General features: G+C 45.0%; 1 protein-coding gene across 6 annotated transcripts in view; it reads left to right on the top strand.

The window, feature by feature from the left end:
• AHI1 (Abelson helper integration site 1) overlaps nt 1–27,329 on the top strand; it is a 688,430-nt gene that overhangs the window by 238,605 nt on the left and 422,496 nt on the right. For all 6 annotated transcript variants that reach the window (XM_063917381.1, XM_063917377.1, XM_063917376.1 and 3 more), the window contains one exon: nt 10,693–10,833. In XM_063917381.1, the coding sequence (XP_063773451.1) occupies nt 10,693–10,833 (141 nt within the window). The remainder of the gene's footprint in view (nt 1–10,692; nt 10,834–27,329) is intronic.

The following is a 27,329-nucleotide window of genomic DNA, read 5'->3' as shown; positions in this document are numbered from 1 at the left end:
TGACAGGGTAATAGTAAATATAATAGGAATTTAATACCTACCGGTAATTCCTTTTCTCGTAGTCCGTAGTGGATACTGGGGAATAGATTAGCATGGGGTATAGATCGGGTCCACTGGAGCCTAGCACTTTAAGAAATTAATAGTGTGTACTGGCTCCTCCCTCTATGCCCCTCCTAGCAGACTCAGTCTCAGAAACTGTGCCCGAGGAGACGGACATACTTTGAGAGAAGGATTTAAACACACAAAGCGGTGAGGTAACGAACCAACACACAATAACAACAAAGAAAGCAGAGCTAACCATAACAGAGGAAATACAAATACACAGAAAAAAGAAGCCGTTTTTAGGGTGCACCGAGATTAAATTAACTGTAATTTAATACATAACTTTTATTGTTTCAAGTTTAAAAATAGAGATGTGTCTTCAGCCATATGAAATATAAAAACTATATAGGTGAATAAAGTCTGAAAATGTGATATTAAAATTATTCTTTCCAGAGACTGCTGCTGCTGCAGTATGAAATTTCTTCTAATCAAGGCTTAGTAGCCCCTGCCGCTATCAAAAATGCTCAATTTCAACCAATTTGATATCTTGCTGATTCTCAATACTTCTATTTGACAATAACCAATACTTCAGACACTATATCTATACCAAATATCCACTGCAATATTAATCCAAGCGCAGTGTATGAAACAGAGTACCCGGAGAAGGGACACAGAATTCATTAGGGAGTTCTAATTGCTGAAAGACACAGCGAGAGCATATTAAATTGATTGATATATTACACAGACTTAGGGAATGAACAATGATAACAGGGTGAATTCATTATATCAAGTCAAATCTTTATTCCACCTGGTGTCAAAGCAAACCGATATCAAATATGTCCCTGCACTTAGATTAACTGATCCCCGTTACACTGATTTAAGCACGGAACACAGATAGTGCTGGGGTAACGAGCAGGTTGAGAGCGTTAACTGGCCGCACGCAGCGGGCACTCGGAGCTGTCATATGCGGCTCGAGAGAGATATATATGGTAATAGTTACTACACCAACGCTGGATTGGATATAAACATATGCACTACACACATTGCATGATACAGAGCAGTGGGTCATGATTAATAAATAACCAGCTGAGCGCGATAAATATAGCCCAGCATCCGGGTCAAATGCATGGAGAGCATTGCTGATATTTAAAACAATATAACTGACATACACTAGTATCTATTAACCACTGTAATAAAGTTGCAAGAAAATTAAGTAAACACACTGGTGTAATGGAAAGAACTGTTTTATTTACTATGAATATGAAATGAAGTAATGATAACTCATTCAGTAAATTAAGATAGAATAAAAACACTTCTTCATAAGATAAACAAGCTTTATTGCAACACAAGTATGGCCGCAGTTGACTGAATGCAGTGGATATTTGGTATAGATATAGTGTCTGAAGTATTGGTTATTGTCAAATAGAAGTATTGAGAATCAGCAAGATATCAAATTGGTAGAAATTGAGCATTTTTGATAGCGGCAGGGGCTACTAAGCCTTGATTAGAAGAAATTTCATACCGCAGCAGCAGCAGTCTCTGGAAAGAATAATTTTAATATCACATTTTCAGACTTTATTCACCTATATAGTTTTTATATTTCATATGGCTGAAGACACATCTCTATTTTTAAACTTGAAACAATAAAAGTTATGTATTAAATTACAGTTAATTTAATCTCGGTGCACCCTAAAAACGGCTTCTTTTTTCTGTGTGTTTGTATTGTACTCTCTTAAGCTAGGGGTAGCACTCCCGGACAAAAATAAAGTGTGTATATCACACTATAAATTAGTCACAAGGGAAAGAGATTGATCATTGTGGAAAAATCTATACTGGTGCGGGAATATTTTTTGCTCTACATAACAGAGGAAAGCAACACTAACTATAGAAGGATAGCAACGCTAACCAAACATGGAACAGGGAAAGCAACAGCAAACCCAACCAAGAACATTTACAACCAGGTAAGCAGGAAACGAAGCACTGAAGCGGGCACCCAGTATCCAGTACGGACTACGAGAAAAGAAATTACCGGAAGGTATTAAATTCCTATTTTCTCTAACGTCCTAGTGGATACTGGGGAATAGTAGATTACCATGGGGACGTCCCAAAGCTCCTAGAATGGGTGAGAGAGTGCTGAGACCCCTGCAAAACTGCCTTACCAAACTGAAGGTCATCCTTGGCCAACAGGTCGAACCTGTAGAACTTAACGAACGTGTTCGAACCGACCAAGTAGCTGCCCGACACAACTGTAAGACCGAGACACCCCGGGCAGCCACCCAGGAAGAACCCACCGACCTTGTGGAGTGGGCCTGAATAGAACTCGGCAGAAGAGCTGCTGAAGTATAGGCCTGCTGGATAGTTAATTTGAGCCAACAAGCAATGGACTGCTTGGAGGCAGGGCGACCAATTTCTGTAGCATCATAAAGGACGAAAAGCGAGTCAGACTTCCTGTGGCGAGCAGTTCTTTTAATGTAAATCCTCAAAGCCCTCACTACATCCAGTGACTTTGGAGAAACGGAAGTATCGGATAATACTGGAACCACAATTGTTTGATTTACGTGCAAGGCCAATACTACTTTCGGCAAAACTGCGTTCGAGTTCTGAGCTCCGTCCTATCCTCATGAAATATCAAATGTGGGCTCTTACAGGACAAGGCCCCCAATTCCGACACCCGTCGAGCAGAAGCCAAGGCCAGTAACATAACAGTCTTCCGCATTAGGTATTAAGTCCACTCTATGCAAGGGTTCAAACTAATCTGACTGGAGAAAGGTCAAGACCACATTGAGGTTCCACGGAGCCATGGTAGTAACAAAGGGTGGTTGAATGTGCATAACCCCCTTTAGAAAGGTATGTACTTCAGGAAGTACCGCCAGTTGTTTCTGGAAGAAGATAGAGAGAGCCGAAATCTGAACTTTGATGGAGCATAAAAGTAGGCCCTTATCCATGCCTGCCTGCAGGTACAGAAGAAAATGGCCCAGACAGAATTCCACAGGGGAATATTTTCTACCCTCGCACCAAGAAACTTATTTCTTCCAAATACGGTGGTAATGTTTGGATGTAACCACCTTACAGGCCTGGATCATAGTCGATACAACCTTGGAAGGAAGACCCTTTCCAGTTATAATCTCCATCTCAACTTCCAGACCGTCAAACGTAGCCGCTGTAAGTGTGGATAGACGAACAGTCCTTGTTGAAAAAGGTCCTTGAGAGGCGGCAAAGTCCAGGGTTCCTCCAACGACAAGGTCAGGAGGTCAGCATTCCAGGCCCATCGAGGCCAATCCGGGGCAATGAGAATTGCCTGAACTCTTTCCTTTTTGAGTCATTTTAGAACTCTTGGAATGAGAGGAATTGGAGGAAACAGGTAAGCAAACTGGTAAGTCCACAGCATCGTCAGAGCATCTACTGCAACTGCCTGCGGGTCCCGCGTTCTGGAGCAGTAACGACAGCGCTTCTTGTTGATACGATCTATCTGTGGACAACCCCACCAGTGAGCAAGTTGTTGAAACACCTGAGGGTGGAGACCCCATTCCCCTCGATGGAGGTCATGCCTGCTTAGGAAGTTCGCTTCCCAGTTGTCCACTCCTGGAATGTAAACGGCTGAAATGGTCCTTGCATTGGCTTCCGCCCATAGGAGTATTCTTGACACCTCTCGCATTGCGGCCCTGCTTCTTGTTCCTCCCTGTCAGTTGATGTACGCTACTGCCGTAGCGTTGTCCGACTGCACCTGAATGGCCTGATTCCGAAGGAGGTATGAGGCCTGTACTAGAGCATTGTAAATTGCTCTGAGTTCCAGGATGTTGATTGGAAGAGCAGATTCTTGAAACGACCATGTCCCCTGTAACTGCGCCCCTTGGGTCACAGCCCCCCAACCCCGGAGGCTGGCATCTGTTGTCAACAGCGTCCACGACTGGGTGTTGAAACACCGACCCTCCACCAGATGGGAGACTTGTAGCCACCATAGCAGAGATATCCGTGCTTTCGGTGACAGGGTTATATGCTGATGCATGTGTAGGTGAGATCCCGACCATTTGTCCAGCAAATCCAGTTGGAATGGTTGCGCATAGAACCTGCCATACTGGATCGCCTTGTAGGAGGCCACCAGCTTGCCTAGCAAGCGAATGCAAAGATGAATTGAGACCACGCGAGGTTTCAGCACCAAACGGACCATAGACTGAATAGTCAAAGCCTTGTCCATTGGTAGGTAAACCTGCTGAGACACCGTATCCAGGATCATCCCCAGGAACTGAATTCTCTGAGACAGTTCCAGGTGAGATTTCTGGAAATTGAGTATCCATCTGTGATCAGTTAGCAGACGAGTAGTCAAGTCGATACTGTGCAGCAGCTGTACCCTGGACACCGCCTTTATCAGGAGATCGTCCAGGTACGGGATTATATTGACACCCATCATGCGCAATTGTAGCATCATCTCCGCCATGACCTTGTGAATACCCTTGGGGCTGTGGAGAGACCAAAGGGTATGGCCTGAAATTGGAAATGCTGGTCCAGTCCCGCAAACCTGAGGAACGCTTGGTGAGGGGGCCAAATTGGGATATGCAGGTATGCATCCTTGATATCCAGGGACACCAGAACCCCCCCCCCCCCTCCTCCTCCAGATTTGCTATCACTGCTCTAAGAGATTCCATCTTGAATTTGAACACTCGAAGATAAGGGTTTAGTGATTTGAGGTTCAAGATTGGTCGTACAGAGCCGTCTGGCTTCGGAACTGCAGATAGACTTGAGTAAAACCCCTTTGTGTGCAGCCGAGGAGGTACTGGAACAGTAACTCCTGTAGAGAACAGTTTTTGCACCGTCTCCTGTAAGGAAACTCTTGCTACCGGTGAAGCTGGTAAGCCTGACCTGAAGAATCTGAGAGGAGGGAGTTCCTGGAATTCCAGCCGGTATCATTTGGATATGAGGTCCCTTAACCAAGGATCCTGACAGGACTCCGCCCATATGTGGGCAAAGTGTTGAAGGCGAGCACCTACCAGAAAGTTGTCTTGCTGCTGGGGCCAACCGTCACGCGGAGGGCTTCGTGGAAGAGGATCCTGAGGTCTGCTCCGCAGTTCCAGCAGCTGCTGGTTTACGGGACTTACCGCGAGTTCCTCTAGAAGCATTGGAGGCACCTCTGGCTTTGCCTCTGAATCTGGCCACCCGAAAGGACTGCAGGGAGGGCCCAGGATAGGAACATCTAGCAGGTGGCGGGGCAGACGGCAAATATGTAGATATACCTGCAGTTGCCTGAGATATCCACTTGTTCAGTTCTTCCTCAAACAAGGCATCACTGGTAAAAGGAAGGTTCTAAACCCCTTTTTTAGAATCCGCATCTGCTGACCATTGTCGCAGCCACAGGGCTCTACGAGCCGAAACTACCATAGCAGTGGTATGGCCATTAGTGATACTTAGTTCCTTAACAGCCTCACTCATAAAGTTTGCAACATTTTGGATATGTTGTAGTAATGTGACCATATCGCCCTGAGGTAGTGTAAGTAGCCCCTTCAGAATCTCATTAGCCCATTCTGCCATGGCTCTAGAAATCCAGCCGCATACTATGGTAGGGTGTTGGGCTACACCCGCTGCAGTGTAAATTGAGTTGAGTGGTTTCAATCTTGCGATCAGCTGGGTCTTTAAGAGAAATGGCACCAGGTACAGGTAAAACAATCTTACGTGACAGCCTCGACACAGAGGTATCCACTGTCGGCGGGATTTCCCAGATTTTTCTATCCTCTGTAGGGAAAGAAAATGAATTTAGCACCCGTTTAGGGGTAATACATGTTTTAGGCAGTAGGAAAGAGAATGGAAAACCAGTGCGCAATTAAAACCAAAGGTGCAGCCAAAATATGCATGACACAGTGTACATCCAAAACAATAAAACAATAGGTATAGAAGAGGAGTTACGCATACATATGGCGCTGAAAGTAGAAAATATAGTTCACCTAGAACAATTTCATGCATAGAACTTTAAAACAGTAATCACCCCAATAAATTTCCAAACTGAATGCTTGAGATGAGTAATGGCTTAATTTTTTCACCGTCCTTACATTTAATCTGAAAGATATAATGTGACCACCTCGACATGATGTGTGTTTGAGGTTGGGCACATAAAATACAAGAAAGATAGTGCACTGGTCCTTTTAAAATGGTGATTTTAATAAATCAGAGCACTTACAAACGAATGTTGTTAAAACAGCATGTCACAATGATTCTATTAAGACATACAGCTCGGCAGACGGCAAAAACCCTTGGGTCCTACCAGAGCGGGCAGTTGGACAGATGGATGTTTTAATCTGTAAAATAGAATGTGACCACCTCCACACAACGGGTGTTTGAGGTTAGGCACATGAAAATACAAAGAGATAGTGCAGTGATCCTTTTAAAATAGTGGGTTTAATACATCAAAGCACTTACAAACACAAGTTGTTAAAACAGCATATTACAATCGTCCCAAAAGGCACACAGCTCTGCAAACAGCAACAAACCCTCAGGTCCTATCAGAGTGGAAGACTAGACAGGTAGGTGATCCCTCAATCCGGATACAAGGGGCCACATCCAGAGAGTAGTTCCCGCAAATCCGCCAGGTCCTTGTGAGGCAGGTGATCGAAAGAGAACTCGAACACGTTTCTGACTTTAAAAGTCCTTCGTCAGACGGATAGTTTTAAATGATTCCATCCACTCAGGTTCCTACACATTACTACCCTGTGAAGGTAGTGAGCATTGGGTACACATTAGGGACCCCTGTGAGGAAGGTGTAAACCTAGCCTTGCATAAAGTACACACAGACTTATTTGCAGACATGCTTGAACAGAAAACACACAGATTAGTATGAAACACAGGGGGTCATTACGAGTTGTTCGCTAGCTGTTTTCGTTCACAGCGCAGCGTTTAGGTAAAAAAGCGGCAGTTCTGCGCATGCGTATGGGGTGCAATGCGCACGCGCGACGTACTTTCACAGAAGCCGATGCAGTTTCACACAAGGTCTACCGACGCTTTTCAATTGCACTGCTGGCCGCAGAGTGATTGACAGGAAGTAAGTGTTTCTGGGTGGTAACTGACCGTTTTCAGGGAGTGTGTGTAAAAACGCTGACGTGTCCGATACAAGCGCGGGCATGCCTGGGGAAACGCAGGCGTGGCTGGCTGAACGCAGGGCGTGTTCGTGACGTCAAAACAGGAACCAAACAGTCTGAAGTGATCGCAAGTTAGGAGTTGGTCTCGAGCTGCTAAGATACACTCCCAGAGGGCGGCGGCTTAGCGTTTGCACGGCTTCTAAAAGTAGCTAGCGAGCGAACAACTCGGAATGAGGGCCACAGTACAGTATTAGCGAGATAGCACACTTATCCCAGACTACCCTGAATGGAGTGACACAGAGAGGATTGGGACCAGCACACAACACCACAGACCGAGCAGCGCCCCGCTGGGTGTCTTTTATGTGTAATTTTCCACACAGCGGTATAACCACTGACTATGTGCTCCACCCTTCACTATAACCCCCTGGTACCAAACAATTGGTGATTCAGTGGGTCCTGCGGAGGAGCAGTGTCCGTATGTAGCCTAGTCAGTTCAGCAGCAGCAGGAAATGGCGACGCTCTCCGTGAAGCCCCACCCCCATAATGGCGGGCGGTCCCTACAGGTAATTTATACTGGCTTACTCCGTTTTTGTGTAAAAAGAGAGTGCGCACCCCCTTTTACTATAATGCCAGTGTGGGTACTCAGCAGGTACCGCGGCCTGTAGCCGAGTGATCACTGTCCCTTCATGCCGCCATTTGCACCGGGGACCAGCTAACCGGGACCCCGATGTATCACTCACCGCACGGTGTCTCTTTGGCATCTGTTAGGGGTGGCGGCATGCTCACACCCGCGGGGTGTGAGAAACATCACCTCAGGAGCTCAGTGTCCTGTCAGCCGGGATACGAACCATTAACTCTGAGGAAGTTGGTTCGTCCCCCCGCTAAGTCCCATGACGCAGGCAAACTGGTTGCCAACCAGTGCTACCTGAAAATAACAAACTAAAAGAAAACTCTCTGGAGAACAACAGAATGCATCCGGCTCCTTGGGCACATTTTCTAAACTGAGTCTGCTAGGAGGGGCATAGAGGGGAGGAGCCTGCACACACTGTTATTTTCTTAAAGTGCCAGGCTCCAGTGGACCGAACTATACCCCATGGTAATCTACTATTCTCCAGTATCCACTAGGACGTTCGAGAATGGGGTGTACCAGAGTGCTAAATATGTCACCTTAGTGAACCCAGCTATTGTAGCTCTGCATGTCCTAATAAACCTTGGCAGATTTCTGCATACTGGAACTTGCTCCATTGAAAATATTTCTACACAAAAGGATGCAGGCTTATGACGAAGTAAGCACTTCCCCAAACTTTTAAACACAGTGTATGCATGCAGACTGATACATTCAGTAGAAAAGCACTGTTTGTTTAACATCATATTGGACAAATGGTTTTGTGAGCCTTCACTTGCGGCCTCTAGATGGCTGCTACAGATCTCATTTATAATCTGCTTTGATATAAAGTAGAAGATAAAACGGGTACAGCCAACTTCCGTATCACATGACCTCCTCTGCCCAACACAGGGAGGAAGGAATGCAGTGTGTCTGTGTTCTCCCTTCTCTGACATTTAAAATATTGAATTTAATTAACAAACCATTTTTATAATTTTTGGTTACATATATGAATCATGTGAGAATGTAACATTTAACTGTATATGAAGTGTATTGGGACAAACAGGATAGTTATGAGAACATAAAATAAAGAATAATTATTTAAACGCAACTTCCATAAATGAATTGCTGTGCATGTGTAGATAGTGATATACTGTATTAGTGGTTTATGGATGCAGTTCTCAAACCGGAATGCAGTGTGCAGTTGCTCCTTCCTCTGCTTGCAGGACTTAACTAGCTGTAAATCCCAGTTATTGTGGGAGGAGTGTGATAGGCTTGTCGGCAGTTCCGTAACTGGACATTTTGGTGCCCTGTGCCAGAAAGACAATTGAAGCTCCCTAAATATTGCAAATAGGGACAATGTGCGCTGAAGGTGTGTGACAAAAAATATAGCGGCGTAGCTTCAGAATAGTACATTACATGAATTAAAAAAAAATCAAGGTGTTTAATGCATTGTTAAAATTAACTTTGAAAATGTAAATTGTTGACAGTCTAGTTACAAGAATTCAATATATATTACCATGGTTGTAGAGTCAGAGTCTACAGCCATGTTTTGACCAAGCTCTTACTGGTAATTGACATAGGCATACTGTGCAAAATGGACCATAGTACTTTGACCTTCAAATAGCCGCTCTACCAATAGATGGTCTGTATTTAAAGCTATGGTTTGCAGGCCTCATTTAATTATGACTCATACAAAGAGGCACACATTTCTCAACATTGGGCTAAAGAGAAAATGCAAAAAATGTAAATGCCTAAAGCCCATCTCAGTAGCCTTTGACATGGTTCAAAATGATGCACCATTTCCAATGCTGTATATGTATGGAAAGAATTAGTGGCTAGTTTGAAGGAATTCATTCTGGACAAACCATACAGGAAGAAATTTTTAGACCACTATAATCAAGCATTGGGACCTGCACATTTTGTTGCCTACTTAATGGACCCGTGTTACAGTGGTAGTTGTTTAACTGCAGAAGAAAAGTTAGAAGCTCTTAAGTTTGCAGAAGAAAAATATCCACATTCAAATACCTTTCTACCAACACTAGTCAAGTTCCAGGCAAAAGCAACCCCCATTAATGACCTCTTGTTTGACCACAATGTTGTGGCACCAATAGATTGGGGGTAAATGCACACTGGTTCAGAAACTGTAGCTGGTAATACAAAGGGTGGTCTTCAGTATGCCGGCTGTCGGGATCCCGGCGCACAGTATACCACGACCCCCCTGGAGGGAGAATAAAATAGCGTGGCACGCGTAGCGCGCCACCGTGCCCGCAAGGGGCACATTTGCGCTTGCCACACTGTTGGTAAGCCGGCGGTCGGGCTCCCGGCGCCGGTATGCTGGTCGCCGGGAGCCCAGCCGCCGGCAGACCGTACTACACCCAATACAAATATCATGGTAACAGTAGAGCAGTTGCTAACAGCAGCAGCATCATCAGCTTCAGTAGAAAGATTTTTTTCCACATTTGGTTTGGTGTGGTCAAAACTGAGAAACCGCTTGGGTACTGACAAAGCTGCAAAACTTGTGTTTCTTTTTAAGTCGGTCAGTAAACCTAATGTGTAGGCTTATTCAGATTTACAAACCAGACAAAGCAATTGCCAACTATTGTAACACCATTGCTTTTTCTTTCCTTTTGCAGTTTGTGATTTGTGTGTTCTGTAGTTTGCTGTGCCATGCCATGATTCATGGTGACACCGTCAAGTCATTTAAACTAAATATATTAAAGTTACAGTAAAATAACTTTGTAGTATTGTTTTTACTTGGTTTATTTGTTACGTGATCATTTTTATAAAAATTCTATTCAAATTTAAAAAATCTGATTTTTAAAAAAAAAATTATGTTAAAAAAACATGATTTTTTTTCACACCCTGATTGGCGTTTCAGGTTAAACATTAAAAGTTAAATTTATAAACTGAACATTTCAGTTTTTGGATTTGGTTATTTTTTAAGAGAATCCTTAACTACAGTATATGTGTCATCCATTCTAGGAGATCAAGTAGCAAAGTACTCAGAGCTATCATATACAGCCCCCCTACGGGATGTAGCTTTTCATCCACATGAACACATGGTCGCATTTTGTGCCTTTGGACAAAGCCAACCAATTCTTATATATATCTATGACGTCAAAGGTGAGTATAGCTTGTGGAGATTGAGTCTCATCTTATACTTTTAACAGGGCCTCGTTGTTCAGCTGAACAGAATTATTCTACAGTAGGTCTCCTTCAAACAATATAATAAAGTTTCACACACACAAATATAAAAACAAGTGTGAACCAAACAACAGTGTGTCACCTTAAGACACTGCAACCAAATCACCAATGGGCCACCTTAACAATGATCAAACTTACTGTATGATTGAAAAATAATTAGAAATTTATATTCAGCACTGTCATATTCTGTCTTCTCATTACATTATTTTGCGGTAAACAAGCAAAACGAAAAAATTAACAATATAGGTTTGTTTTACAATAGATTATTACATCCACATTTGATAAAAACAACCCTGGAAATAAGTTTGTGCTGAGTGGGAATGCTTCTAGATGTATTTGTAGCTACAGTATATACACGGTTTGTTGCAGGATTTGTTATTCAGAAGTCAAAATTTCACACTATCTGCAGTATTACAAGTCCCAGCGGTGGTGTATCTATAATGGATGTAGGGTATGCCATGTATACTTTAGGTCCAAGTAGGCCCACACTGCATGCCTTGCATTCATTTGGTATTCTTTTCTAGAGTACTGCGTCGGCACAGCACAAATCATGGGAAAAATGGTGCTGACATAATTTTTCCAGAGATTTGCTCATGCACAGTACAGAAACCGTTGGGAGCGTGACGGGGGCACCAGGTTCCCAGGGAAACGCGTATGCGCAGTAGACTCTGGCACATTGCCAGAGTTTATTTACAACTGCACAGCGGAGAAAGTACTCACCAACCAGAATTTACCATCTAAAGGGGAGAATTGCCAGTTCATTAATTAATGTCCTGGAACTTTATACAGGGTCCTCATATATGTTTTGTAAATTTTTCTTCAAGTGGACTAATGGTGTGTACACACGGTGAGATATTTTCTTTCGATTTTGACTATATAGTCAAAATCTCAAGAAAAGTTAGTGCAGATCGCAAGGTGAAAGTCACCTTGCGATCCCGATTCGATCCCGATGCGCGGTCCCGCCAGGTCAGCATCGCAAGAAAAGATAGACTGTGCAGGCAAGTCAAGCCTTGCTAGATCGGTGTACTATCTAGTTCATCTCACATGTCAATGACATCTCACATAAGCCAAAATCGTAAGCACACATAGTCCATATCTCAAGAAAAGTTAGTCAAATCTGTGCTATCTGGGCTGCAGGGAGTTCAAGGGAAATCGCAAGTGAAAATCGGGCATAGCAAGGATCTCACCGTGTATACACACCCTAAGATATGCAAACTTTTCTTTTTCCATTGTGGAGCTAGTCATGCAAGTCTAATTACAGTATTCCTTTTTTAATAATTATTGCATGCTACTACTTTTATATTGTTTAAGTATATTGTAATAATAATAATATTTTTTCATAATTCTAATTTTATTTATATAGCGCTCTTTCTCCAATAGGACTCAAGGTGCTTAACAGATAGAATGAACATAATACAATACAGAAACAATGAAGTACAGAAAATCTTTTCAGAAAATACAGAGAGCGTGGATATACTAAAGGGACATTAAGGGAATGCATGAGTAAACAGGAAAGACTTCAGTCTGTTTTTGAAAAATTCTAGAGTGAGGGCCTCTCTATCTGTGTGGGGAAGTGAGTTTCATAGAGTTGGAGCCGCATGGCTTAAAGCTTGACCCCTAGTTGAATTATGGGAGATTCTAGGTACTGTTAAAAGTCCTTCATCTACAGATCGGAGTAAGCGAGTGGGGCAGTAAGGAATCAGAAGCTGCTTCAGGTACCTTGGGCCCGGTCATGGTCTGTAGGGCTTTGAAAGTGAGTAAGCCAATCTTCAAAACAATTTGCTATCTTACAGGCAGCCAGTGGAAGGAGTAGAGAATGGGTTTAATGTGTCTGAAATGGGGCTCGTTGATTAATAGCCTGGCAGCTGCATTTTGTACCAGCTGTAAGCGGTACAATTCTTTTGCTGGGCGACCAAGGTAGAGGGCATTGCAGTAGTCTCATTGAGATGATACAAATGCATGTAGGAATTTTAGCAGATCTTTAGAGGGAATTAAATGCTTGATTCTGGATATGATCCTCAGATTAAAGAATGAGGATTTGATTGTGGCTGATAGCTGATATTTAAGTGTCCAGGACAATGCCAAGATTCCACACATGATCAGTGCGTTGTAATTCTGAACCCCCAAGCGTGAGTCCAGTTGGTTGGTTATGCTGCAGTCATGTCCTTTGATGTTGAGGTCCGATCATAAGGATCTTTGTTTTATCAGGATTCAGTCGAAATCAACTGGCACTCATCCACTCCTGGAACTCAGCTAGATAGCCATTTAGGGTTATTGGGTTCTCAGTACCTGGAGCAAAGGACAGTTGTGTATCATCTGCATAACAGTGGGTACCAGGCCATGATTATTTCACCCAGTGGTATCATGTATACTGCAAAAAGCATGAAGGATAGTATAGAACATTGTGGAACACCACATGGCAGTGGCACTGGTGACAATGAGTATAATCCAGACGAAACTCTGTGACCTGACGGTGAGAAATTATTTGAACCAGCTAAGGACTGTGCCATCCAGTCCACTTTCTCAATAAACTTTCCTATAAAAGGGAAATTTGATACCGGTCTGTAGTTGGTAATGCAGTCATGATCTAAATTAGGTTTTTTAAGAAGAGGTCTAATAAATTCCTTCCTTTAGTGGTTCCGTAAAAATGCCTATTTGCAAAGAGCATTGAACTATTTTTGCAAATACAGGACCAATTATGTCCATACACTCTATTAGAAGCTTGGTTGAGGCAGGGTCCAGATTACAGGTAGTGGGACGCAACATTTAGGCAATTTCAGCAATATCTTTTTCTGCCATTGGATCTAAGCTGGTCTATAAAGACAGGTGGCTTAAATTGGCAGGCTTGGCAGTTTGTCACTCCTTTGACTGTACTGTGTTTATTCCAGCCTGGATGGTGGCTACTTTATCTACAAAGAAGTTTGCAAACTCGTTGCATCTTGCCTGGGAGAGGGTTTCATCAGAGTGTAGGCATGCTGGCTTGCAGAGCATCTCCAATGTGCAAAAAAGTTGAGCTTTCCTATTGTTTGCTGCCGTGATCTAATTTAAAAGGAACTTTGATTTCTTATAGGTGATTGTGGATTTATATTCTTCATTATGCTTTATTAGTTTATCTTGTCCTTTAGCAGGTTAGTCTTCCTCCATTGTCTTTCCAGTTTTCGCCCCCTTTTCTTAAGCTTATTATCACTGTTGTCAAAACATGGAGCTTGGTGATGTGGTTTATGAGGTCGGATACGCACAGGGGCTATATAATCAATTGCAGCCTTCACATCCCTATTATAGTAACAGACTAGGGAACAGGGATCTTCACAGGCTCCCAATATCGCAGAGAGATCCAGATTTGCTGCAAGAGCCTTGGGAGTAGTACCCCTCCTTTGACAATGCCTGATCAACTCCATGGGCAAAGATCTTATATGAGTGGTTGCAACTGAGAACCAAAGTGAGTGGTAATCTGATCATGTAACTGCATTTATTTTTAGAGCAGAGACTTCTAATCCAATCTGAAAGACAAGATCAAGAGTGTGAACACTTTTATGTGTTCCTGATCATTTATATAGGTATAATGCAAGATACATTTTATTTCTTCCACATGTGACCATTTGGGATGAATATCTGATAATAAAACCCATAAAAAGATGAAAGAACGTGTTTATTCTAAAGGAATTAAAATCCCTCTGGGTGTAGTAAGTGTGATATGTCATTGGATGTAAATGAAATAAGATTGTATGGCATAGCAGTGTTGTTTTGCATCAGCAAATTGTACAGGCTAATTTTTTCTCTTTAAGATTCTGTTGTGTGCCATGTTGGTATGTAATGATTGTAGGAGCTTAGGAGACAAAATTCCAGAGCTAATTGCAATACTGACAAGGGATGACCTAGATATTGTGGCAATTCTAGAGTCATGGTGCAATAAGAATCATGACTGGGATATAGCTATAACAGGATACAATTTATTTAGGAAGGATAGAATGGGAAGCATCGGAGGGGGGTAGCACTGTATGTAAAAAAAAGCATAAATGCTAATTTAATACAAAATATTGAAGAAAAAACTTAGGCCCTATGGGTCACATTATTTGGACTGGGGTGATCTATAAACCAGGGAGGAGCAGGATTTGGACAGAAACCTATTGCTGGATATCACTAAAATGACTTTAAAGGGAGAAGTTATAATTTTGGGAGAATTTAATCTACCTTATGTAAATTGGAAAAAGTCTATTGCAAGTTCAGCTACAAGTGGCAAATTTCTAAATTCCTTACAGAGAGCATCTCTCAAGCAATTGGTGAGGGAACACACTAGCAAAGACTCAATATTACATTTAATACTCACAAATGGTGAGAGGATATCAGACATGTGCAGTATGTGGGTGAGCACCTGGGATCCAGTGATCATCAAGCAGTATGGTTTAGTATAAAGACAGGGTCCAACTTCTGTCACACAAAAAATAAGATTTTACTTACCGATAAATCTATTTCTCGGAGTCCGTAGTGGATGCTGGGGTTCCTGAAAGGACCATGGGGAATAGCGGCTCCGCAGGAGACAGGGCACAAAAAGTAAAGCTTTTTCAGATCAGGTGGTGTGCACTGGCTCCTCCCCCTATGACCCTCCTCCAGACTCCAGTTAGGTACTGTGCCCGGACGAGCGTACACAATAAGGGAGGATTTTGAATCCCGGGTAAGACTCATACCAGCCACACCAATCACACCGTACAACCTGTGATCTAAACCCAGTTAACAGTATGATAACAGCGGAGCCTCTGAAAGATGGCTTCCTTCAACAATAACCCGAATTAGTTAACAATAACTATGTACAATTTATGCAGATAATCCGCACTTGGGATGGGCGCCCAGCATCCACTACGGACTCCGAGAAATAGATTTATCGGTAAGTAAAATCTTATTTTCTCTATCGTCCTACTGGATGCTGGGGTTCCTGAAAGGACCATGGGGATTATACCAAAGCTCCCAAACGGGCGGGAGAGTGCGGATGACTCTGCAGCACCGAATGAGAGAACTCCAGGTCCTCCTTAGCCAGAGTATCAAATTTGTAAAATTTTACAAACGTGTTCTCCCCTGACCACGTAGCTGCTCGGCAAAGTTGTAATGCCGAGACCCCTCGGGCAGCCGCCCAAGATGAGCCCACCTTCCTTGTGGAGTGGGCCTTTACAGATTTAGGCTGTGGCAGGCCTGCCACAGAATGTGCAAGTTGGATTGTGCTACAGATCCAACGAGCAATCGTCTGCTTAGACGCAGGAGCACCCATCTTGTTGGGTGCATACAATATAAACAACGAGTCAGATTTTCTGACTCCAGCTGTCCTTGCAATATATATTTTTAATGCTCTGACAACGTCCAGTAACTTGGAGTCCTCCAAGTCACTTGTAGCCGCAGGCACTACAATAGGCTGGTTCAGATGAAATGCTGACACCACCTTAGGGAGAAAATGCGGACGAGTCCGCAGTTCTGCCCTGTCCGAATGGAAAATCAGATATGGGCTTTTGTAAGATAAAGCTGCCAATTCTGATACTCTCCTGGCAGAAGCCAGGGCTAGAAGCATGGTCACTTTCCAAGTGAGATATTTCAAATCCACCTTATTTAGTGGTTCAAACCAATGAGATTTTAGAAAGTCCAAAACCACATTGAGATCCCACGGTGCCACTGGAGGCACCACAGGAGGCTGTATATGCAGCACTCCCTTAACAAAAGTCTGGACTTCAGGGACTGAAGCCAATTCTTTTTGAAAGAAAATCGACAGGGCCGAAATTTGAACCTTAATAGATCCCAATTTGAGACCCATAGACAATCCTGATTGCAGGAAATGTAGGAATCGACCCAGTTGAAATTCCTCCGTCGGAGCACTCCGATCTTCGCACCACGCAACATATTTTCGCCAAATTCGGTGATAATGTTGCACGGTTACTTCCTTCCTTGCTTTAATCAAAGTATGAATGACTTCTTCCGGCATGCCTTTTTCCTTTAGGATCCGGCGTTCAACCGCCATGCCGTCAAACGCAGCCGCGGTAAGTCTTGAAACAGACAGGGACCCTGCTGAAGCAAGTCCCTCCTTAGAGGTAGAGGCCACGGATCTTCCGTGATCATCTCTTGAAGTTCCGGGTACCAAGTCCTTCTTGGCCAATCCGGAACCACTAGTATCGTTCTTACGCCTCTTTGCCGTATAATTCTCAATACTTTTGGTATGAGAGGCAGAGGAGGAAACACATACACCGACTGGTACACCCAAGGCGTTACCAGCGCGTCCACAGCTATTGCCTGCGGATCTCTTGACCTGGCGCAATACCTGTCCAGTTTTTTGTTGAGGCGAGACGCCATCATGTCCACCATTGGTCTTTCCCAACGGGTTACCAGCATGTGGAAGACTTCTGGATGAAGTCCCCACTCTCCCGGGTGAAGATCGTGTCTGCTGAGGAAGTCTGCTTCCCAGTTGTCCACTCCCGGGATGAACACTGCTGACAGTGCTATCACATGATTCTCTGCCCAGCGAAGAATCCTTGCAGCTTCTGCCATTGCACTCCTGCTTCTTGTGCCGCCCTGTCTGTTCACATGGGCGACTGCCGTGATGTTGTCCGACTGGATCAACACCGGTTTTCCCTGAAGCAGAGGTTCTGCCTGGCTTAGAGCATTGTATATTGCTCTTAGTTCCAGAATGTTTATGTGAAGAGACGTTTCCAGGCTCGTCCATACTCCCTGGAAGTTTCTTCCTTGTGTGACTGCTCCCCAGCCTCTCAGGCTGGCGTCCGTGGTCACCAGGATCCAATCCTGTATGCCGAATCTGCGGCCCTCCAATAGATGAGGACTCTGCAACCACCACAGAAGAGACACCCTTGTCCTTGGAGACAGGGTTATCCGTAGGTGCATCTGAAGATGCGACCCTGACCATTTGTCCAACAGATCCCTTTGGAAAATTCTTGCGTGGAATCTGCCGAATGGAATTGCTTCGTAAGAAGCCACCATTTTTCCCAGGACTCTTGTGCATTGATGTACAGACACCTTTCCTGGTTTTAGGAGGTTCCTGACAAGCTCGGATAACTCCTTGGCTTTTTCCTCCGGGAGAAAAACCTTTTTCTGAACCGTGTCCAGAATCATCCCTAGGAACAGCAGACGAGTTGTCGGCATTAACTGGGATTTTGGAATATTCAGAATCCACCCGTGCTGTTTTAGCACTTCTTGAGACAGTGCTAATCCCATCTCTAGCTGTTCTCTGGACCTCGCCCTTATTAGGAGATCGTCCAAGTATGGGATAATTAATATGCCTTTTCTTCGAAGAAGAATCATCATCTCGGCCATTACCTTTGTAAAGATCCGAGGTGCCGTGGACAATCCGAACGGCAGCGTCTGAAACTGATAGTGACAGTTTTGTACAACGAACCTGAGGTACCCCTGGTGTGAGGGGTAAATTGGAACGTGGAGATACGCATCCTTGATGTCCAAGGATACCATAAAGTCCCCCTCTTCCAGGTTCGCTATCACTGCTCTGAGTGACTCCATCTTGAACTTGAACTTCTTTATGTACAGGTTCAAGGACTTCAGATTTAGAATAGGCCTTACCGAGCCATCCGGCTTCGGTACCACAAAAAGAGTGGAATAATACCCCTTCCCTTGTTGTAGAAGAGGTACCTTGACTATCACCTGCTGAGAGTACAGCTTGTGAATGGCTTCCAAAACCGTCTCCCTTTCGGAGAGGGACGTTGGTAAAGCAGACTTCAGGAAACGGCGAGGTGGATCTGTCTCTAATTCCAACCTGTACCCTTGAGATATTATCTGCAGGATCCAGGGATCTACCTGCGAGTGAGCCCACTGCGCGCTGTAATTTTTGAGACGACCGCCCACCGTCCCCGAGTCCGCTTGAGAAGCCCCAGCGTCATGCTGAGGCTTTTGTAGAAGCCGGGGAGGGCTTCTGTTCCTGGGAAGGAGCTGCGTGTTGCTGTCTCTTCCCTCGACCTCTGCCTCGTGGCAGATATGAATAGCCCTTTGCTCTCTTATTTTTAAAGGAACGAAAGGGCTGCGGTTGAAAAGTCGGTGCCTTTTTCTGTTGGGGAGTGACTTGAGGTAGAAAGGTGGATTTCCCGGCTGTAGCCGTGGCCACCAAATCTGATAGACCGACTCCAAATAACTCCTCCCCTTTATACGGCAAAACTTCCATATGCCGTTTTGAATCCGCATCGCCTGTCCACTGTCGCGTCCATAAAGCTCTTCTGGCCGAAATGGACATAGCACTTACCCGTGATGCCAGTGTGCAGATATCCCTCTGTGCATCACGCATATAAAGAAATGCATCCTTTATTTGTTCTAACGACAGTAAAATATTGTCCCTGTCCAGGGTATCAATATTTTCAATCAGGGACTCTGACCAAACTACCCCAGCACTGCCCATCCAGGCAGTCGCTACAGCTGGTCGTAGTATAACACCTGCATGTGTGTATATACTTTTTTGGATATTTTCCATCCTCCTATCTGATGGATCTTTAAGTGCGGCCGTCTCAGGAGAGGGTAACGCCACTTGTTTAGATAAGCGTGTTAGCGCCTTGTCCACCCTAGGAGGTGTTTCCCAGCGCTCCCTAACCTCTGGCGGGAAAGGGTATAATGCCAATAATTTCTTTGAAATTATCAGCTTTTTATCAGGGGCAACCCACGCTTCATTACACACGTCATTTAATTCTTCTGATTCAGGAAAAACTATAGGTAGTTTTTTCATACCCCACATAATACCCTGTTTAGTGGTACCTGTAGTATCAGCTAAATGTAACGCCTCCTTCATTGCCAAAATCATATAACGTGTGGCCCTACTGGAAAATACGGTTGAATCGTCACCGTCACCACTGGAGTCAGTGCCTGCGTCTGGGTCTGTGTCGACCGACTGAGGCAAAGGGCGTTTCACAGCCCCTGACGGTGTTTGAGTCGCCTGGACAGGCACTAATTGATTGTCCGGCCGCCTCATGTCGTCAAACGACTGCTTTAGCGTGTTGACACTATCCCGTAGTTCCATAAATAAAGGCATCCATTCTGGTGTCGACTCCCTAGGGGGTGACATCCTCATATTTGGCAATTGCTCCGCCTCCACACCAATATCGTCCTCATACATGTCGACACACACGTACCGACACCCAGCAGACACACAGGGAATGCTCCTAACGAAGACAGGACCCACTAGCCCTTTGGGGAGACAGAGGGAGAGTTTGCCAGCACACACCAAAAGCGCTATATATATATCAGGGATAGCCTTATAATAAGTGCTCCCTTATAGCTGCTTTGTTATATCAAAATATCGCCATAAATTTGCCCCCCCCTCTCTGTTTTACCCTGTTTCTGTAGTGCAGTGCAGGGGAGAGACTTGGGAGCCGTCCTGACCAGCGGAGCTGTGAGAGGAAATGGCGCCGTGTGCTGAGGAGATAGGCCCCGCCCCTTTTCTGGCGGGCTCGTCTCCCGCTATTTAGAAAAATCAGGCAGGGGTTAAATATCTCCATATAGCCTCTAGGGGCTATATGTGAGGTATTTTTAGCCTTTATAGGTATTCATTTGCCTCCCAGGGCGCCCCCCTCCCAGCGCCCTGCACCCTCAGTGACTGCCGTGTGAAGTGTGCTGAGAGGAAAATGGCGCACAGCTGCAGTGCTGTGCGCTACCTTTAGAAGACTGCAGGAGTCTTCAGCCGCCGATTCTGGACCTCTTCTGACTTCAGCATCTGCAAGGGGGCCGGCGGCGCGGCTCCGGTGACCATCCAGGCTGTACCTGTGATCGTCCCTCTGGAGCTTGATGTCCAGTAGCCAAGAAGCCAATCCATCCTGCACGCAGGTGAGTTGACTCCTTCTCCCCTCAGTCCCTCGCTGCAGTGATCCTGTTGCCAGCAGGAATCACTGTAAAATAAAAAACCTAGCTAAACTTTTTCTAAGCAGCTCTTTAGGAGAGCCACCTAGATTGCACCCTTCTCGGCCGGGCACAAAAATCTAACTGGAGTCTGGAGGAGGGTCATAGGGGGAGGAGCCAGTGCACACCACCTGATCTGAAAAAGCTTTACTTTTTGTGCCCTGTCTCCTGCGGAGCCGCTATTCCCCATGGTCCTTTCAGGAACCCCAGCATCCACTAGGACGATAGAGAAACAAAGGTGTTGGATTTTAGGAAGGCTGACTTTGCAAACATGGGGAGATATTTAAGTGATTCATTGGCAGACTGGAGGATCTTGAAAGGAGTGCTAGAGAGGTGGAAAAAAACTAAAAAGTGCAATACTAAAGGCAACAGATCTTTGTATCAAATAGGTTAGAAAAAAACACCAGGAAAAGGAAGCGAGTGTGGTTCACAAAAGAAATATCAACTAGTGTGAAAGCAAAATTATGAAATACAAACAGGTTTATCTTGCCAGATGGAAGGAGGCTAAGAAAGTGATCAGGCATACAAAGGCACAAGCTGAGGAGAAAATGGCCCAGTCAGTCGATAAAGGGGGCAAAACATTTTTTATAAGTATATAAGTGAAAGGACAAAATTAAATGTAGGAATAATAAGACTTAAGATCAGTGGTTCTCAACCTTGGTCCTCAAGTACCCCCAACAGTTCATGTTTTCCAGGTCTCTCACAGGATTGCACGTGAAATAATTTGCTCCACCTGTGGATCTTTTATAATGTTTCAGTGAGTAATGAATACACCTGTTCAACTGCTAGGTGACCTGGAAAACATGAACTGTTGGGGGTACTTGAGGACCGAGGTTGAGAACCACTGATCTAAATAATTACTTTCCGCAGTATTCACTACAGAAGAAGGCAAGGGGCCACAGTTAAGTTTCAAGAACATGCAAAAAAATGAGGTAGATGAAAGTACATTTACAGAGGAGAAGGTCCTAACAGAACTCTCAAAACTGAAAGTAGATAACTCAATGGGACCAGATGGGATACATCCAAGGATACTAAAAGTGCTAAAAGATATACCATTAACAGAATTATTCAACCAGTCACTAGATACAGGTACAATTCCAGAGGACTGGAAAAGTGTGAATGTAGTTCCACTGCACAAAAGTGGAAGCAAGGAAGAAGCAAGTAACTACATACCAGTAAGTCTTACATCAGTCATAGGGAAAGTAATGGAAACACTATTAAAAGAAAGAGTAGTGGAATATCTTAAATTAAACAATTTACAAGATCCAAAACAGCACTGGTGGGAGATCATACCAAACAATTCTTATTGACTTCTTTGACTCTGTGACTAAAATAATAGATCATGGGGGGCTGTAGATATGTAACATATCTAGACTTTAGTTAGGCAATTGACACTGTCCCACATCGCAGACGGCTAAATAAACTAATAAGTGTGGGATTGGATTAAAACAGTTAACTGGATAAGAACCTGGTTGCAGGATAGGAAACAGACAGTTGTAGTAAATAAAGTGCAAATTTATGGAGAGAAATGTTACCAGTGGAGTAGCCCAGGGATCTGTACTTGGACCAGTGCTCTTTAACATCTTTGTTGGTGACATTGCAAATTTGCTGATGACACGAAGATATGCAAGAGGGTAGACACACACGGAGGTGTAAAACAAATGTATGATGATCTAGGTAGACTTAAGAAATGGTCAAGAATGTGGCAACTACAGTTTAATGGTAAAAAATGCAAAATCATGCACTTAGGTCTCAAAAACCTAAAGGGTAAATATAGTATCAAGGATACTTTAATGCAAACTACTGAGGAGGAAAGTGATTTAGGAGTCATTATTTCAAGTGACTTAAAGGCAGGAAAACAATGCAACAGAGCAATGAGAAAGGCAAGTCAGATGCTTGGTTGCATAGGGAGAGGAATAAGCGGCAGAAAAAAAAAAGTGATAATGCCACTGTATAGGTCATTGGTACGGCCTCATCTGGAATACTGTGTCCAGTTCTGGAGACCATATCTCCAGAAGGATATAAATACATTAGAGAGTGTACAAAGAAGGGCAACTTAACTGGCACATGGTCTACATCACAAAACTTACCTGGAAAGACTAAAAGATCTTAACATGTATATTTTGGAGCAGATAAGGGAAAGGGGGGACATGATAGAAACTTTCAAATGTACCGAGGGTTTTAACAAAGTACAGGTGGGAGACGTTCTGCATAGGAAGAGAAGTACTAGAACTCGAGGACATACACTGAAAATGGAGAGAGGCAGATTCAGGGGAAATTTAAGGAAAATTACTTTAAAGAAAGAGTAGTAGACAAGTGGCGGTAGAGGTTAAGTCAGTAGAGGAATTTAAACATGCATGGGATAGGCATATGAATATCCTTACAAAGGACTAAGGTTCAAAAGGGGTTGAGATTGCCTAAAGAATTAAAAAAAGGAGCTTACCAGATGGGCCAAGTGGTTCTTATCTGCCGTCAAATTCTATGAATTTTTCTCTAACGTCCTAGAGGATGCTGGGGACTCAGTAAGGACCATGGGATAGACGGGCTCCGCAGGAGACATGGGCACTTTAAGAAAGAATTTAGTTCCTGGTGTGCACTGGCTCCTCCCTCAATGCCCCTCCTCCAGACCTCAGTTTGATACTGTGCCCAGAGGAGCTGGGTGCTTTTCAGTGAGCTCTCCTGAGTTTACTGATAGAAAGTATTTTGTTAGTTTTTTTTTATTTTCAGGGAGCTCTGCTGGCAACAGACTCCCTGCATCGAGGGACTGAGGGGAGAGAAGCAGCCTTACTCTCTGAAGCTAGGTCCTGCTTCTTAGGCTACTGGACACCATTAGCTCCAGAGGGATTGGTACGCAGGATCTCACCCTCGCCGTCCGTCCCAGAGCCGCGCCGCCGTCCCCCTCGCAGAGCCGGAAGATAGAAGCCGGGTGAGTATGAGAAGAAAAGAAGACTTCACAGGCGGCAGAAGACTTCATGATCTTCACTGAAGTAACGCACAGCACTGCAGCTGTGCGCCATTGCTCCACACACCTCACATACTCCGGTCACTGTAAGGGTGCAGGGCGCAGGGGGGGGGCGCCCTGGGCAGCATTTGGGACCTCATGTTGGCAAAAGTACACATATATACAGCTGGGCACTGTATATATGTATGAGCCCCCGCCAAAATTACTGTATAAGCGGGACAGAAGCCCGCCGTCGAGGGGGCGGGGCTTCTCCCTCAGCACTCACCAGCGCCATTTTTTCTCCACAGCACCGCTGAGAGGAAGCTCCCCGGACTCTCCCCTGCTGATACACGGTAGAAGAGGGTTGAAAAGAAAGGGAGGGGGGGCACATAATTAGGCGCAAAAACTATACATACAGCAGCTACTGGGTTAACATTAAGTTACTGTGTTATTCCTGGCATATTATAGCGCTGGAGTGTGTGCTGGCATACTCTCTCTCTGTCTCTCCAAAGGGCCTTGTGGGGGAACTGTCTTCAGAAAGGACATTCCCTGTGTGTGTGTGGTGTGTCGGTACGCTTGTGTCGACATGTCTGATGAGGAAGGCTATGTGGGAGAGGAGCGGGAGCAAATGAATGTGGTGTCTCCGCCGACGGCGCAGACACCTGATTGGATGGATATGTGGAAGGTTTTAAATGATAATGTTAATTCCTTGCATAAAATATTTGACAAGGCTGATGCTTTGGGACAGTCAGGGTCTCAACCCGTGCCTGACCCTCTGTCGCAGGGACCGTCAGGGTCTCATAAGCGCCCACTATCCCAAATTGTTGACACAGATACCGACATGGATTCTGACTCCAGTGTCGATTACGATGATGCAAAGTTACAGCCAAAATTGGCTAAATCCCTTCGATATATGATTATAGCAATAAAGGATGTTTTGCACATCACAGAGGAAACCCCTGTCCCTGACACGAGGGTGTATATGTATAAGGGAAAGAAGCCTGAGGTAACTTTTCCCCCCTCACACGAACTGAATGAGTTATGTGAAAAAGCTTGGGAATCTCCAGATAAGAAAATGCAGATTTCCAAACGGATTCTTATGGCGTATCCTTTCCCGCCAACGGATAGTCTACGATGGGAATCCTCCCCTAGGGTGGACAAAGCTTTAACACGCTTATCCAAAAAGGTAGCCCTGCCGTCCCACGATACGGCTAGCCTCAAAGATGCTGCTGACCGCAAACAGGAGGTTACCCTGAAGTCCATTTATACACATTCAGGTACCTTACTAAGACCGGCAATTGCGTCGGCCTGGCTGTGTAGTGCTGTAGCGGCATGGACGGATACCTTATCTGAGGAATTGGATACCCTAGATAAGGATACTGTATTATTGACCCTGGGGCATATAAAAGACGCTGTCCTATATATGAGAGATGCTCAAAGAGACATTAGTCTACTGGGTTCTAGAATAAACGCTATGTCGATTTCTGCCAGAAGGGTCCTGTGGACTCGGCAATGGACAGGTGATGCCGACTCAAAAAGGCATATGGAGGTTTTACCTTACAGGGGTGAGGAATTGTTCGGGGAAGGTCTCTCGGACCTGGTCTCCACAGCTACAGCTGGAAAGTCAATTTTTTTGCCTTATGTTCCCTCACAGCCTAAGAGAGCACCGCATTATCAAATGCAGTCCTTTTGTTTACAAAGAAACAAGAAAGTCAGAGGTGCGTCCTTTCTTGCCAGAGGTAGGGGCAGAGGAAAGAAGCTGCACAACACAGCTTTTTCCCAGGAACAGAAGTCCTCACCAGCCTCTGCAAAATTCACTGCATGACGCTGGGGCTCCACGGGCGGAGTCGGGCCCGGTGGGGGCACGTCTTCGGAATTTCAGCCACATGTGGGTTCACTCCCAGGTGGATCCTTGGGCAATAGAAATTGTGTCTCAGGGTTACAAGCTGGAATTCGAAGAGGTGCCTCCTCGCCGGTATTTCAAATCGGCCCTACCATCTTCCCCCCAAGAGAGGGAAATAGTGTTAAACGCAATACAAAAATTGTATCTTCAGCAGGTGGTGGTCAAGGTTCCCCTCCTTCAACAGGGAAGGGGTTATTATTCGACCATGTTTGTAGTCCCGAAACCGGACGGTTCGGTCAGACCCATATTGAATTTAAAATCTCTGAACCTATACTTGAAAAGGTTCAAGTTAAAGATGGAATTGCTAAGAGCGGTCATCGCAAGCCTGGAAGAAGGGGATTTTATGGTGTCACTGGACATAAAGGATGCGTACCTTCATGTCCCCATTTATCCACCTCATCAGGCGTACCTAAGATTTGCGGTACAGGATTGTCATTACCAATTTCAGACGTTGCCGTTTGGTCTCTCAACGGCCCCGAGGATTTTCACCAAGGTAATGGCGGAAATGATGGTGCTCCTGCGGAAGCAAGGTGTCACAATTATCCCGTACTTGGACGATCTCCTCATAAAAGCGAGATCAAGAGAGCAGTTGCCGAACAGCGTATCTCTTTCACTGAAAGTGTTACAGCAACACGGCTGGATTCTCAATATTCCAAAGTCGCAGTTGGTTCCTACGACTCGTCCTACCCTTCTTGGGCATGATTCTGGACACGGACCAGAAGAGGGTTTATCTCCCGATAGAGAAGGCCCAGGAACTCATGACTCTGGTCAAGAACCTATTGAAACCAAAACAGGTGTCAGTGCATCATTGCACTCGAGTCCTGGGAAAGATGGTGGCGTCATACGAGGCCATTCCCTTCGGCAGGTTCCATGCGAGGACTTTCCAATGGGACCTACTGGACAAGTGGTCCGAGTCACATCTTCAGATGCATCGGTTGATCACCCTGTCCCCCAGGGCCAGGGTGTCACTACTGTGGTGGCTGCAGAGTGCTCACCTTCTCGAGGGCCGCAGATTTGGCATTCAGGACTGGATCCTGGTGACCACGGACGCAAGCCTCCGAGGTTGGGGAGCAGTCACACAGGGAAGAAATTTCCAGGGTCTTTGGTCAAGTCAAGAGACTTGTCTTCACATCAACATCCTGGAGCTAAGGGCCATATACAACGCCCTACGTCAAGCGGAAACCTTACTTCGCGACCGACCAGTTCTGATCCAGTCAGACAACATCACCGCAGTGGCTCATGTAAACCGCCAAGGCGGCATAAGGAGCAGAGTGGCAATGGCGGAAGCCACCAGAATTCTTCGCTGGGCGGAGAATCATGTAAGCACACTGTCAGCAGTGTTCATTCCGGGAGTGGACAACTGGGAAGCAGACTTCCTCAGCAGACACGACCTAAACCCGGGAGAGAGGGTACTTCATCCAGAAGTCTTCGCACAGATTGTGAGTCGGTGGGAACTGCCACAGATAGACATGATGGCGTCCCGCCTCAACAAAAAGCTACAGAGGTATTGCGCCAGGTCAAGAGACCCTCAGGCAGTAGCGGTAGACGCCCTAGTGACACCGTGGGTGTTCCGGTCAGTCTATGTATTTCCTCCTCTTCCTCTCATACCAAAGGTGTTGAGGATAATAAGAAGAAAAGGAATGAGAGCAATCCTCATTGTTCCAGATTGGCCAAGACGGACCTGGTATCCAGATC

Source organism: Pseudophryne corroboree, chromosome 4 (assembly GCF_028390025.1).
Source record: "Pseudophryne corroboree isolate aPseCor3 chromosome 4, aPseCor3.hap2, whole genome shotgun sequence".
NCBI classification, from domain to species: Eukaryota; Metazoa; Chordata; class Amphibia; order Anura; family Myobatrachidae; genus Pseudophryne; species Pseudophryne corroboree.
This window is presented reverse-complemented; position numbering and strand designations above follow the sequence as displayed.